The following is a 14921-nucleotide window of genomic DNA, read 5'->3' on the forward strand; positions in this document are numbered from 1 at the left end:
TAACTTATTTTTTTCTTTGTCATTGTACATTCTTGTTTCGCTTGAGGCATCACCCCCTACAAGATAGAAAAAAGGAATTAACCCAAAAAAAAAAAAAAAAAAAAAAAAAAAGTGCACGTAAATTTTCAAGTTCTAAAAGTAGAACTGTCATATTCATCCAGGGATGCGAGAGACGGGTTGACGTGTGTTCATTGATGGCAGGCACAGAATGAAGTAGCTTTCCGTTCAAATTACAAAAGCCAGTCGTGCTTTGACACAAAGATGGACGTTTGGAGGAGAGAAAGGGATGAAGCCAAAGGAAAGAAGTAAATGAAAAAGGGAAGACAACGTAACAACTGAGTTTGGGGAAATGTTCTTGTACTCCAGTGTCTTTTTTTGTTTTTTCGTGTAGACGCCGCCAAAGAAGAGTTTGGTACCCCCCCCCCCCCCCCCCCCGCGGCAAAAACAACGTGAAAGAAACTCTCACACTCGTCTTTTGCCCTCGAGTCTTTGTCGACGAGGTCGGGAAGGGGGGGGGGGGAGGGGGAGGAGGGTGGGAGGTGGGGGGGTTTGTCCTCCCTGTTGTCCTTTACTCCTCCTCTTCCTCGCCTTTACAGAGTTGGCTAGCTAGTCGGTTTTGGCTGAGACGGCAGCTTGGACAGACAGTAGGTGGGCGAAGGAGGAAGCTGGTCTCTCCTTCATACAGACTCTTCTGTGGATAGCAGCAGGGGGTTGATGTATTCAAATCCCTCAAACTCCGACTGGTCTATTCTCTTGATGACATCCCTGAAAAAGAGAGAGAGAAAGAGAGAGAGAGAGATTAAGATTGGAGGCATTGTTTTACCACAAACAGGGTTAGACTGGTATTGGTTGTTGAAGGCAAATACCGATACAGCGTTTCAGAATCAGGGGCCGGTTGCACAAAACACCTTAAGTTTTCTCCTTCAGTATGACACTTAAGGCTTAATTTCTCCTTAGCTGAGGGACTTACTTAAGGGTGTTGCACAGAATCCCTTAAAAGGTTTCCTTAGTTAAGGAAAAACGTTAAGGCATTTACTGCATTGAAAGAGATTTTACAGCGGTAAAATTCTACAGTTTCCATGGAGACCGTTTGTTTGCTTGCACTTGCGCTTGTGATACCTGTTATCGCCTCACCTGTTATCGTCTCACAAAGTCGGCCTATAGATAGTAAAAAAATGGCAGAAGAAAAGAAGACAAGAAAACCAAATTGGTCAGAGGAGGAAAAGATTATACTTCTGGAGGAATACAATAAAAGAAAGCACATACTAAAAAGTAAATTTGATCCGCAAATTACAGCAAACAGAAAACAATGAATGTGGGAGGAAATTGCAACGAAAATTAATTCAAGAAGTCTGGTGAAGAGGTTCATGCAAGAGGTCCAAAAAAAATACGACAACTTCTTCATTTATCGCCATAAACTCGGCCATGTTGAGGTTAAGATAGAGTCAGAGGTACCTTAAGTTTTTTTCCTTACTTTGGTTGCTAAGGTCTTTTGTGCAACGGTTTAACTAACTTTAAGGGACTCCTTAAGTATAAGACCAAGATAAGGAGAAAACCTTAAATACTTAAGTGAACATTTTAAAGAAACCTTAACTCGGACTTTAAGGAAAATCTTAACTTAAGGTGTTTTGTGCAACCGGCCCCAGAACTCAAAAGTAATAAATATCCTAAAAACTATTTCTTATTATTTATACTATATAAACCTGCAAGGAATAAGAGGAAACGTGAGATGAGCATTCAGGGAATTCACAATGACTTAAGAAATCTGTCATGTTTTTTTAAATACCTTACACTTTGTTGCTGTTTATCTTAACTGTTTAGTACTTTCTGGCGTTTTGCTGACCCAACGCTTTTCACAAATTGCTCCCCCATCCCATGCACACACACACATATTATATTTATATATTTCAGAAACAAATACAGACTGATTTAGGTCATTATATTGCTGTGGATGCAGACATCAGCTGTGGCACTGCGGTCTGTTGGCATCTTCTGGTGATGGGGGTATAAAAGTCTAGCTGAGAATGATCATGATGATGATGGAAAAAAAAACTTTTTGGTTGCAATTATACATATTCATCATGGACTAATCTCACCCATGATTTTGTTAACCTTATAGAGTCTTAATGTGGTTCAGTCTGTTAAAGGTTTTAGATGATGTCTGTGTATCCGACTATAAGGACGTTATTTTTAATTTTGTTTTCCAGTTCCATTTCCAAGGATCTCATCTTCAAAAACTGCAATGTAATAGATTCTGTCCTCTCGCCCTGCTCAACACTCAATATTGAGGCTACCCCAGAAAGGTGTGAGGAGTTTCTGCAGCATTTAGAAAGTAGAGAATATTAGGTGCCAGATTGTCCCTCCTGAAGGTGTTATCTTCGCCTCCCTGCGTCGGCCTGCATCTTTTAACAGTTCTGAGCAAGTTTCCCTTGAGTCCCACGTTCATATACTTTCTCACATGAAATCCTCATCTTGTTCCTTGGACATTATCCAAGCCAAATTGTTGAAGGAGGTCCTTGGTACCATTGGCCCAAACATTTTAGCCATCATAAATAGCTCACTAACTACTGGTGCGGTCCCCTCTTATTTTAAACATGCCATTGTCCACCCTCTCCTGAAAAAAACACAGCTCTGAATTGGTTTAAGTCTTATTTTCTAAATAGAACCCTCATTTGATATATGGTGCTTCACAAGAGTCATTCTTAGGCCCTCTATTACTCTCCATTGTCACAGCCCTCAAAACCATGGCTCGCTCAAAAGGAAGATACAACATACAACTATATGACCAGAGTTAAAAAGAGCGAGAGAAAATAAGATTTATTTTTAAATGAAAATCAGAAAGTTTTTAAAGTAAAATACCAGCCAAACAGAACAAAAGGAGGGGGAAACTATTGGGTCAGACCCACATTTTTGCCTCTTGCCTCTCATGTGTGGTGAATGCTCAGTGTCTCCTTGTGTCATCCTCAACTGTACGTAATACCTTGCATTTTCCCTTTTGCTCAGTGCACTTTGAACAACTCAACAAAGTGCTTCTCAAGCAACTGTAACTACCCACATACTCTATACAACTATATATTATTGTGTGGAATCAAAGACCCATGTTAACATCACACACTGCACTTCTATTTCACCATCTTTTGCATAACTATAAATGCTATGGATCTCTGGACTGCTTATCATTGGAAATATGCAACACCTGCTCTTCTCAATCTCACCTAGATGATGTCTTACATGAAAAAAAGATTATTAGTCAATACTTAGTATGTCAACATTCATCTAACACTTCATTTGTGAGTAGAGTAAAATGAGTAAAATTGCTCTGCACAGCTGCATAGCTAACTCCATATGTTCCAAACATTTCCCAACAGCCAGGTCATTCCCATCTCTTGTCCTCATGTAGTGAACCCTGGTGCATCGCTGCCAAGCAGCTATATTTATTATTTTATTATTATTAGACTTATAATTATTCTGTATTCAATAGTATGTCTTACTGCAGTGATTCTCAACCATTTTCATATGAAGGGTTTGATGAGATTTTGTCTCTCGAATCCAAATCGGAGAATATTTTTATTGTTAGATATGATTTTGTCCAGAATTCCATGACTATCTGCATTGCAGGTAGAGAGATAACAGAGAAACTATGATCAAAACAGTCATTCTTCTACATTCTCCAACTGTGTTCACTTCTTGTAAATGAAATAATGCTGGAGTTTAACAATAGATCGGTTTGCTGGGGACCCCCTGGAACCCACTCAAGGACCCCTGGTGGTTCTTGGACCCCACATCGAGAACCACTGTCTTACTGCAACTAAACGTTATTACGTTAAACGTTAACCGCATGTTATTATAGACGTAAAAACTTAAAGAAAAGGCTTTGTAACAATGGAGAACTACAACCTACGTAACCCCTTGTCCTCTTGAGATGCAATTTGGGACTTCACAACATAACAGTAGGTGCCCCCATAACTATATAACTAATATGTTTTTGTATTGTTTTTTGAATCTGATTAAACTGTTTTTACACTCCTATCTTGAACTATTATTGCAAGTGATATTAGCTAGTGTTACAGTTTGGTATTGAGCTGGCTGGCTACAATATTCCTTTTGTGGTCCTTGCATTTTATAGGTTTGGATTTCATACTCAATAGGGCATAACTGTGCTGAAATAGGAATTAACAATGCTTTGATTTTACATGACTGGACTGCACTTGGCTCCCATACGTTTTCATCTGCTCATTGCCCTGTTATTATACCTCGCCTCTGTTGTTGTTGTTGGGATGTGCTTCCAATGACCTGTTCCTCTTCTGTACCAACCGACAGTTGTGCGTCAGCTGCGACCCACCTGACGGGTCGATACTTTAAAACCAGTAATGTTCCTGTTCAACCAGCTTGCCACATATGCTGTTCTAATTTGCCAGTTTGTTGCTCTCGGAATTAATCCTTAAACCCTAGTAGAACGGCATCTCTTTGCCCAGTGTGGGATGCAAAGGGAGGCGGAAAGAACATCATGTAGACTAATCAGTGGAGGAACTCTCACTGTGCTTTTTTCTCCGGAGTGTGTCGCTTCCATTAACAAAGCTGTAATCACGGGTAAATGGAGTGAAACCCCAGAACCAGTGGGCATCGGAGTGGCTGGGTAAAAATAAATGTACTCCCTTAGCAACGTCGCTGGCTTCTTTTCCTGCAGCAACAGGTTGTTTACTCATCTGTGTGTATATGTGGTGGTGGCGGCGAGGGGGGTGGGGGTGGAGGGGGAGGCGAGGAACCGGAGCCCAGAAAAGGAGGCCTCTCACTGGGAGAGGGTGAGAGGCTTTTCCCCTTGAGGCTCTGTGTGGAAGGCTTTGAAGTTAAAACAATAGGTGCGTTCATTGGACTTCCCCCCGGTGTACCAGGTGGGTGGGGGTCTCCCTTTAGGGGCCAACAGCAATGCTGAACAGGTTGCAAATCCCACCCACATAGAACATGAGGACACGATGAGAAGTGAATGAAACGGTACAGTGTCTATCGCTCAGTGTGTGGACTGGAATAGTGATGAAACAAATGTTTTTCTTACATCCAGTAAGTAGGAGGAGGTTGTAATACCAATGTCAACAACCAATATAACAATTAGAAATCGAGAATAGCGTTTCTCTATCGTGGAGTTTTCTATCTTGGTCAGAACAGAGAGGCGAAAAGAGAGAGACCACAAAAAGGGAGACACAAAAGAGAGGAGGAAAGGTTTGGGAATCGACCAAAACAAACAGTGTGGTCACCAGCGCAAATGTTGCCCCCTTTTTTTTTTTTTTTTTTTCTTTTTTTTTTTTCCAAGGCACGGCTTAAAAGCATTACCAGATGCAGAGAGGAGAGAGCGAACGAGGGTGGGAAAGAGGAAGGAGTAAAACGGAGAGAGGGAACAAGAGCAGGGTAGAGCAAGACAGGGATATGTAGACAGTTCAACCGATATAGACTTTTGAAGGCCGATACTGATATTTTGTGTCGATATCAGGCTTTCTTTCTAGACTCGCCATTTTTTGTATCATACAGGGAGAAATCCACTGTGGAAGAGGCAAATATCTCTCCACCAGCAGTAGCCCGTACTTGAGCTTTTTCCTCAACTGTAGCTCTAGCTCTCTTGCCGTTACTAACACTATCGTTATCATTATCGCTCTCTCCACCTCCATCTCTCACACGTAAAACCCAGCTGGATGCAACAAGTCCCGGCAAGGTTGTCGAAAGGCGTTCTGAGAAATGTAGGAAATCACTGACTGAAGTAGAAGTAGACGAAAATAACAGCAAAAAATAACTCCTGGAATGCATTGAACGTCACAGATTGATAATATATAACAGTGTAAGAGTATCCAAGAGTGTCATTTTCCTTTAGATATCTCCAAATTTGACCATTTTCATGCCCAAAAATCCCCCCAGAATTGTATTCTTGTGAGGGTGGAAAAGCTTCTGACACAGCATTTAGACCAGAAAGCAATATCAATAAAGTTCTTTAAGGTGGGTTAGCAGCTCCTTAAGGCTAAAAAGGCCAATATCAGCCCAGTACATCTACGAACTGCTATATCTGTCCAACTCTATCAGCAGCTAAGAGAGGATACAAGCATAACGATAAGTGTCTGCAGCCTGAGTGAAACTGTGATACCAGCTGTGCCGAGTTACTTCAAGGACTTGGACAAAATATTTAATTTGATATTGCCCCCCCGATGAGCAAGTGCATTAGAAAATAATTTCATTAAGCAACAGGTTCACTAAAGCACTTCTTAGTCCTTGGCCACAATATATGCAAGACTCCAAAACGACTAGCCAAGGACCGACGCCACAGAAGAAGAAGGTGTCCTTGCCTGGGCGCTGGCAGCGGCTGCCATTTCATAAGACAGGGAGCTGGCACGGAACAACTAAAGCCCCCCCCCCCCCCCCCCCCCCCCGCTATGTTGGCAAGGGCCCCCAGCAATCCTGGGTTTTAATGCCGCAATGTAAATCTCTAACACGGAGGGTTTACCCTTCTCTCTCCCTACACGGCTCTCGCTTTCCTTTCTTCGTCTGCCAAACCCATCACGAGTGGGAGAGAGAGGGGAGACTGGAGTGCTTTTTTTTGCATCACCCCCCCCCCCCCCCCTCCTAGCGGGAGTGGGCGACGTCAGCCCCTCTCCTTGGTAACAGAGGGAAGAAAAAAGGGATGGGGAGATAAAGTGTGAGACAGGAGGGAGGAGGCGTGCGTCTCCTTTTGATGTGCCGTGGCGTTTGATGCCAGGTTGATATCTCCCCTACCGAACTGGCAGAGCGCTCTCCACCCCGTGTGCACCCGTTCGCTCCCTCTCCCCCATCCCCGCGCCACCCCCACACAATTGCACCCCCCACCCCCCACCCCTTCCCCACCTCAGTCTGTCACGGACCGCCGTCGTCAAAAATCCCGTCGCAAATTAGCTCCGATGAGCGTCAGAGCCGCCTCGCCTCAGCCCCGTAACGAGCTGGGAGGCTCGCCCACAGCTAGGTTTTGAAGATCGGCGTCTAGTGAGCAGCGGAGGTGTGCGGCGGCTCCACACTGAGGGACAGGCCATGGGTAAGCCACCCAAAGACGTCTGTCACAGGTGCAGCGGATGACGGGCATTTAATAAGGCTCCAATTAACACTGGAAGCTCCTAGGGCTCTGCGTGCTGCCATTTCGCGAGGTCGTAGTTGTTGCTCGTACATGCTTCAGAGCGTCAAGGTGGCAAAGCTGTGGCGTTTCGTGCGTCAAGTCTCCACTTCACCCACAACAGTTGAGCCCGGTGCGGTCGACCACCCGGCAGAAACCAGTTAGCCAGTCCCTGACAGCTTGAACGGCGTCTTTCATTTCTGCAAAGATTACCCCGATTCTGCTTCGTTTGACAGGCATAAAGTCAAGAGTGACAGGACGGATAGATGAGAGAAAGAGAGGGATGACGTTTAACAAGTCAAACTGGCACAGTAGGTGGTATGTGCCTTAGTCCACTGCTCTATGAAGTGCTCTAGCATATTTCACTTCCAATATATTCCCCCATCCCGTATATTTTCCCATGTAAGGGAAGTTCCAGAGGGAAATGGCACGGAGGAGGTCTAATCATGCAGATTTTTTGTGAGATTCTAATACTCCTGTTGTCACCCTGTTCATGAAAATGCTGATAGGGGTCACATTTTTTTTGCGAGATTTGTCCGATCTTGCAAAGAGGTACCCGGGTTTTTTTTTAAATTCTGGTCCGAACAGCTCGGCGGTCGAGAAAAAGCCTGGCTAAAATCGGTCTAATAAAAGCGTAATGGGAACAAACGAAAAAAAAAACCGCCAGAGCCTCAAAAATTAATCCGGCACCGATTTTGAATGAAAGTGTTTTCTAACATAAGCCTGGTGATATCTGTTGGCATCGCCCCCCCCCCTCCTGCCAAAGCCTTATGGAATCCATTTTGTGGCGGCGCGGAGGAGAAGAGGCTGTGCTTGTTTTTTTCGTGCTCCGGCTGCAGACGGTCCGCGACAATGGAGCCCACACCATGTCTGTTGCTGTGCCAGGTCTTTTCAGCCCTTTCTCTCCGAAGTCTAATCTACAACAAGGACTCCCCCCGTCAGATCCCCGAAGGCAACGTGTACGCATTCATCGCAACCGCTGACCCCGATGGAGAAAGACGTGATTGTAGGGACCTTGTAGATGGGAGGAGGGGGGGGGGGGATCTTTGTCTTCGTTGGATGCAGAAGTGTTTTGGGAGATGGCACTCCGCTGAAGGAAAGTGAGAGTTCTTTCATAAATGTTTATTTAACCAGGGAAGGTTTTGCTGAGCACATTGGCTCTTTTTTCAGCAATGCCCTAGAGTTGGACACATTCACACTTGCCCAGTACAACCACAATGTTGTACTGCTCCATTGGACGTGTCATTGGCTCAAGGGCACCTCAATTATAGATGTTCTTTATTGTTGCTAATCAACACACTACGTGATTGTTTGCCTGATTGATTTTTAGCATAACTTAAAGAGTAACTAAACCCCACCTAAATCTGTGGTGAAGCCTGACACCTAATGGTGAAAAGTAGGGTACTGAACTGGTCATCTGCTATTGGCTGGTCTCTGTGCCCTGTGATGTCACCCTCTATAGAGTACAACAGGTGGTGACATCACCTGGCACAAAGACCAGCCAATAGGAGAAGGCCAGTTCAGTACCCTACTTTTCACCATTAGGTGTCAGGGTTCACCAAAGATTTGGGTTTAGGGTTTAGTTACTCTTTAAAGAGTAACTAAACCAAATCCGTGATGAAGCCCGACACCTAATGGGGAAAAGTAGGGATCGAATAGTCATTAAATTATAAAAAATCGAATAGTTTATGCGACTATCGTCTTGTCTTAAAAAGTACATTTTCATAGCTTGCTAGTAGTAAATAGCTATGGCTTGATTAGCCCCGAACCGGTCCTTCTCTTGTTTTAACGTTAAAACGAGAGAAGGATTATTACTTAGTATTGATTAGCCCCGAACCGGTCCTTCTCTCGTTTTAACGTTAAAACGAGAGAAGGATTATTACTTAGTATTGATTAGCCCCGAACCGGTCCTTCTCTCGTTTTAACGTTAAAACGAGAGAAGGATTATTACTTAGTATTGATTAGCCCCGAACCGGTCCTTCTCTCGTTTTAACGTTAAAATGAGAGATCGGTGATCTTCGAAGAATGGTCGCATAGTTCCCAGTGAATATCGAATAGTATTTTTGCTTGAGATGCCCATCCCTAGTGAAAAGTAGGGTACTGAACTGGCCTTCTGCTATTGGCTGATCTTTGGTGCCAGCAGATGTCACCACCTGTTGTACTCTATAGAAGGTGACATCACCTGGCTCCAAAGACCAAATTTGGGTTTGGGGTTTAGCTACTCTTTAAAAGCAAATGACAAAATAAAAGATGCAAGGTTCACTTCAGAAGACAGCAGGTGAAGCTGTATAGTAATAGTAGTAGTAGCAGTTTTTGGTAATTCCTTTATCACTGAAATGCCATAAATATGTTAATACAAGATCACAGACAGAATACATTGGTAAATATGAGACTAAGTGATGCAGGTTTAAGCGGTTTACCAGGAGGTAGGTTAACACACTAATCCTCTGTGTCTTTCATTTCCAATCCTGCTATATCAGAGCCAGGGGCGGACTTAGTGTTTTGGGGGCCCTGGGCAAAGGGGAGCATGGGGCCCCCCTGAATCCCAACTCTCTTGTTTTTTTAATCCATCCTTTCTATATATAAACTCGGATAGCTTTGCTCATTTTATTTTTGTAACTTCTCTCTCAGCTACTGATGCAGTGGAAAGGAAAATAGGTTTAAAGTCAAGTGGCAAAATCTCACTAGTTGTATAGCCCACTATAGCCTGACTGAGCAGGGGGGGTTAACCATGATTCAAGATTGAAATAATTTATTGTAACAAAAAGAAATAAATTGATAAAAAAGAAGTTTACATTTGTTATATTCTATGAGTTTCAGGTCCTTTGATCATTCTCAATGTTTGTGTAGTTTTTTTTTTTTTTTCCGACTTTTCGTCAACAGGCATAACTCCAATGCTTTGCGTCTGAATTCTGTTCAGTCAGTTTGAGAAGTAGTACTTACTCATCATCTGGTGTTAGCTGCACTGGTTCATTGGTAAACTGGGTGTCAAAGTTTTCGAGGCCGTAGTCATCGGTGATTTGAGGTTTGAAGGGCGGTGTCACCAGTTTCTTCTCCAGCTGTGGGGAAAAAACACACACACACACACCACATAAGCAATATAAATGCATTCCTTATGAGAAAGCTGTTTTTCCAGATAGAAAGGTAGACTTGAAACCAGAGTTTGCAAGCAGATGGTATGCACTTTACTCCACAGATCTATGGAGCACCACACTATATATTTACATATTTGTAACCGACTGGCCCTGAGTCATGGGGGAAGACAAGCTACTCGTTTTGGGGTGGATACAGTTGGAAATTTGTATCTCAATTTGCTGAAAACGAATAGGCTAGGCTGTTATTGACCAATGTAAAAAAAAGCATGAGAAGCTATATCCTATGTAGCCTATTTTTTATCTTATCAATTGAAAATTCTTTTTTTTTTACTTGAGGACTGATATGCAATGGTCAGGGCATCATTTGATCAAATAAATAAAAAATCAGAATTGATGCACTTGATCCTGTAATGCACTTGTTCCTTCCTAAATTGAGTAATACTTAGTAAAGTACTTGGTACTCGTATTCATTCTGAAAAATTAGTACTGATGCACCTCTCATTAAAAGTTTAAATAAGGTAGTAGTGGCTAATTAGTGGCCAATTGGAATTCATATGTCATCAACAGAAATGCGACGTGGGACTGTACAGGATCTGTACCTGTTTACTATTTTCCACTCAACAGACAAACTTTAATCTTGAATAATGAAGGTTAATACAATTCAGAAATATGATAACCCGATTAACTTGATTTAATTTTGTTTAATTTACTTGATTTTAATTGCTGTTGGGTGAATGCTTTAATTGAATTGTGAATGCCTTAATTGATGTTTGGTGAATGTTTTGATTTGCTTTAATTGATGACACAAATGTAATTACTGTTTGCGTTTCTCTCCTTGTATGTAAACTCTCGATAAAGAGGGCCCCGTCTCTCAATGTGTTTTCCGAGTATTAAATACAAGCGAAATGAAAAAAAAAATGATACCTCGCATCTTAAGGATATTTGAGTCTTAAATCGTTATTGACCGAGATCAGCGCACAACAGAATTAGTGCACCAGCTGACTGTAGCACTGATGTACACGCTCAGATCTGGTGTATCAACACAATGTAAAGGATGAAAGCCTTGTTTCTACATTGTTCGGTGGCAATGAAGAATTGACCGAGAGCGGGAGAGGGGAAAAAAAAAAAAACAGAGAATAGAGCGGAGAGGGGTGAGGCTGCGGAGTAATTGTGGCCGCGTGATTCAGCCAGGAGAGTTTTTGTCTGGTTTGTTTCCATGGTTTCGCATCGGTCCTCATCCATCACTGCTAAAATGTCCACTGAGGACAGTTTTTGAGAAGAGAATGATGTCAGAAAAAAAAAAAAACAAGTACAGAGGCTTGCTTGAGGCTCGGATTTAGGCAGATATTTATAAGACCTAGGGTTAAACCAATATGGGGTTTTGAAGGCTGATGCAGATGCTAATAGTTTTGTATGGAAGCTTCTAATAGCTGATATTCACTATCTTTAAATTTGACAACTTTCATGCCAAAATTAAAAAAAAAAAAACATTATTCAGGGTGGAAAAGCCTCTGAAACAGCATTTAGACCATGGGACACTAAAACTCTCCATTGAAATTATAGTAATAATAATAACAATAACATTCATGCATACTTGTATGGGAGAATCAGTTCAGGTTGAAGGCTTCCTATAGACAACCAGTGTAATTCTGATCAATTCTACAATAAATATGTCACCAATCCAAGTCCAACTTTGTGTGAATTTGCCACTTTCTATCTTGTCCTCCTTAAAAACCTTCACAACTTGCTTTTCAGTTGCACCGCTTGTTTGTTAGTTGCGTGTGTGTGTGTGTGTGTGTGTGTGTGTGTGTGTGTGTGTGTGTGTGTGTGTGTGTGTGTGTGTGTGTGTGCGTGTGTGCGTGTGTGTGTGTGTTTAGCTCCTACAAAGCTCCTGGTTCTCCTGCTGGTTTTTGCGGCACCTTCTCTGGATCATTAGCGTTATTGGTTCAAAGCGCTTTGTGGGAAGAACTTCAAACAAACAACACAGGAACAACTCTCCGACTCGCACTCCTCTCCTTCTATCCCCTCTTTTTTTCTTGCTCTCCCCTCAAATTGGCCTCCACCTTCCCCCAATCTCTCTCTCTCTCTCTCTCTCTCTCTCTCCCCCCCTATCCCTTTCTCTTCCTCTCCAGCGTCTACCTACGCCCCTCCGTCGCCGTCTCCCCCCCCCCCCCCTCGCTTCCCGTCGTCATCTCTCTCATCTCTCTCTCTTTGTCTCTCTCCTTTCTCTGTCTCACTTATTGTCGATTCTTTTATCTTTTCAACTCTTCCTCTCTCTCTCTCTCTCTCTCTCTCTCCTCCTACTTTCCCCCCACTCTGCTCTCTCTGATGTGTTTTTCGGGGGAAGGCTGAGGCTTCTGTGTGGTGGTAATGAAGCACGATGAGGGCCAGGATCGAGCCCTACACCTTCATGCGCGCACACACACACACACACACACACACACACACACACACACACACACACACACACACACACACACACACACACACACACACACACAGAGGAAGTGGCCCTGAGGCCAGAGGGGTACATGAAAGAGGAGAGCGAGAGCCAGGGCTGCATGGGAGATCCGAGGGTCCACAGATCACAGGACTTGTCAGAGAGAGTGTGTGTGTGTGTGTGTGTCTGTAATGTGTGTGTGCATTCCAGAGGCAAAGATGATTCCAGGACGGGATTGGACGATGTGACTCATCCTGATCTGAGGCAGCCGCCGATGTGACTGGCGACTAATTACAGCCAATCAGCAGATGAGGAGGCATGCAACACACACACACACACACACACACACACACTCGCAGCACTTAATCACACACTTTAAGTGGTACTTCAGTTTCTCTCTTCATCTCATCCATCGTTGTCGTCTACAACTAGCAGGGCGGGTCTCCATAAGTACAAGGAGATTAACATAAGATGTGAATTTTGGAAGTGAAATATCGTTCAAAATGCCCCTCCACTTTCTGTACAAGCCAGTCAGACTGTCAAAAAATACTAGTTATTATATTTCTATATATTCTGCTGGTTCGTATGAACAAAGGGACGAGTTTGCGGAGACAAGTTCCTGGTCAAACTAGTGGAACTCTTCACACACCAGATCACATGACAGGTTGTTGTTGTTGCTTTGTGGGAAAGCAGCTCCATTTCCTTTTCCGGGTTCATTGCCTCTGTTTACATCGCTGTGCTAACAATGTGGTTTCCAGGCTATAGCTATAGATTTAGATGCACTATAAAACAGCTTCTAAATCCTCATATTCCTTCAGCCGCCTTTGTCCTCACCTGGTTCCAGACGGCTGAATCGCTTCCCGCCCACTTTTCAGATTTTGTCGAGCGATTCAGAGACTCTGGTGTTGCTCTGGTCAACGGCTTGTTCTCGCTCAGAGAAACAATCGAGCCAATCAGAGCCTTTGCGGGCGGGACTAAAGTTTGAACCGTTGGTGCAAATTCAAATTTTTGGTGAAGCCTGACACCTAATGGTGAAAAGTAGGGTACTGCACTGGCCATCTGCTATTGGCTGGTCTTTGGTGCCAGGTGATGTCACCCTCTATAGTATAGAGGAGGTCTTTGGTGCCAGGTGATGTCACCCTCTACAGTATAGAGGAGGTCTTTGGTGCCAGGTGATGTCACCCTCTATACTATAGAGCCAATAGCAGATGGCCAGTTCAGTACCCTACTTTTCACCATTAGGTGTCAAGCTTCACCACAGATTTGGGTTTGGTTTAGTTACTCTTTAATCTTCATGTGCCCCCACTGGTGTGGCATGTCAGTAAACTGCCACTGTAACAGTGAAATGTCCAAAGTGCAGTTTGAGCGATATAAGGGATGACTTTGAGTAGGAGACTTGATGAATGTTGGGTGGTTATTTTATATTGTCTGTAAGTTATATCAGAACTACAAAAGTTCATCACAATTTAGGATGTAACGGCAGTAAAGTAGCCTAATTAGCCTATCAAGAGCTTTGGCAGTAGTGCTTGTAGGATGCTACAGTTCTGTCCGGAGTCGGCCTTTGTAGTGTTAATGTGGATCCACACGGCAAGTCAAACAAAAGTTACAATGGGATGATTCCTGGCAAAGGTAAGAGACCGGATGCATCGATGTTGAACAGGCGATGGGAATCTGGTCTCCTGTCTAAATATGATATGAATTCAACAGAAAAAAAACAACTCACTATACACAGTGAATTGCAGTTCTACTCGCTGCCAAATTATCAATTTCTTCTCCACCCTCATCGACGTGACAGTTCTCTGGCAGTAAAGAACTGCGCATTTGGAGAGGGAATAAAAGAGCAAGGCAGGTAAATGATATTCAAACGTGTCACCTCTTCAGAGAGAGAGCCCGGCGCTCCCTCAGGAACTGTCTGATGAATATTAATATGTCGTAACAACAGCAGCGGCATGCCAGGCCTGTCAGGTCTAGAGACAGGTTTCCAGTTTGAGGGCAGAGAGCGTCGCTCCTCCACCTCTCACAGCTTTGTCAACTTGTTTTTCCTCCGCGCTACATGGGAGCTTTGTCGTTGGGCTTAGGATGTCTCTCCGCTTTGATATCTTTCCCCGGCTTGCCTTTGGTGTGCACTTCACAGGCACTGTGGCAGCACTCATTAATAGACCCTGACAATTGTTTTTCTCCCCTTTTATGCCCCCACCCCACCTGCCACCCCGCCTAATTGTCCCATGAGGGACGCTGTACTGTAAAAATGAGGATGAGGAAATGG

The 14921-nt window shown here is 43.5% G+C and overlaps 1 protein-coding gene across 1 annotated transcript in view; it reads right to left on the reverse strand.

The window, feature by feature from the left end:
* Nucleotides 1–677: 677 nt before the first annotated feature.
* prkcz (protein kinase C, zeta) overlaps nt 678–14921 on the reverse strand; it is a 134032-nt gene continuing 119788 nt past the window's right edge. The window contains exons 17-18 of the mRNA XM_071536210.1: nt 10064–10179; nt 678–765 (exon numbers count right to left, since the gene is read on the reverse strand). Of these exons, the coding sequence (XP_071392311.1) occupies nt 678–765; nt 10064–10179 (204 nt within the window). The remainder of the gene's footprint in view (nt 766–10063; nt 10180–14921) is intronic.

The sequence above is a fragment of the Centroberyx affinis genome, unplaced genomic scaffold (genome assembly GCF_046629955.1).
Source record: "Centroberyx affinis isolate AG114_WGS23_722 - 3 ecotype Tasmania unplaced genomic scaffold, CSIRO-AGI_Caff_v1 ptg000185l_1, whole genome shotgun sequence".
NCBI lineage: Eukaryota > Metazoa > Chordata > Actinopteri > Beryciformes > Berycidae > Centroberyx > Centroberyx affinis.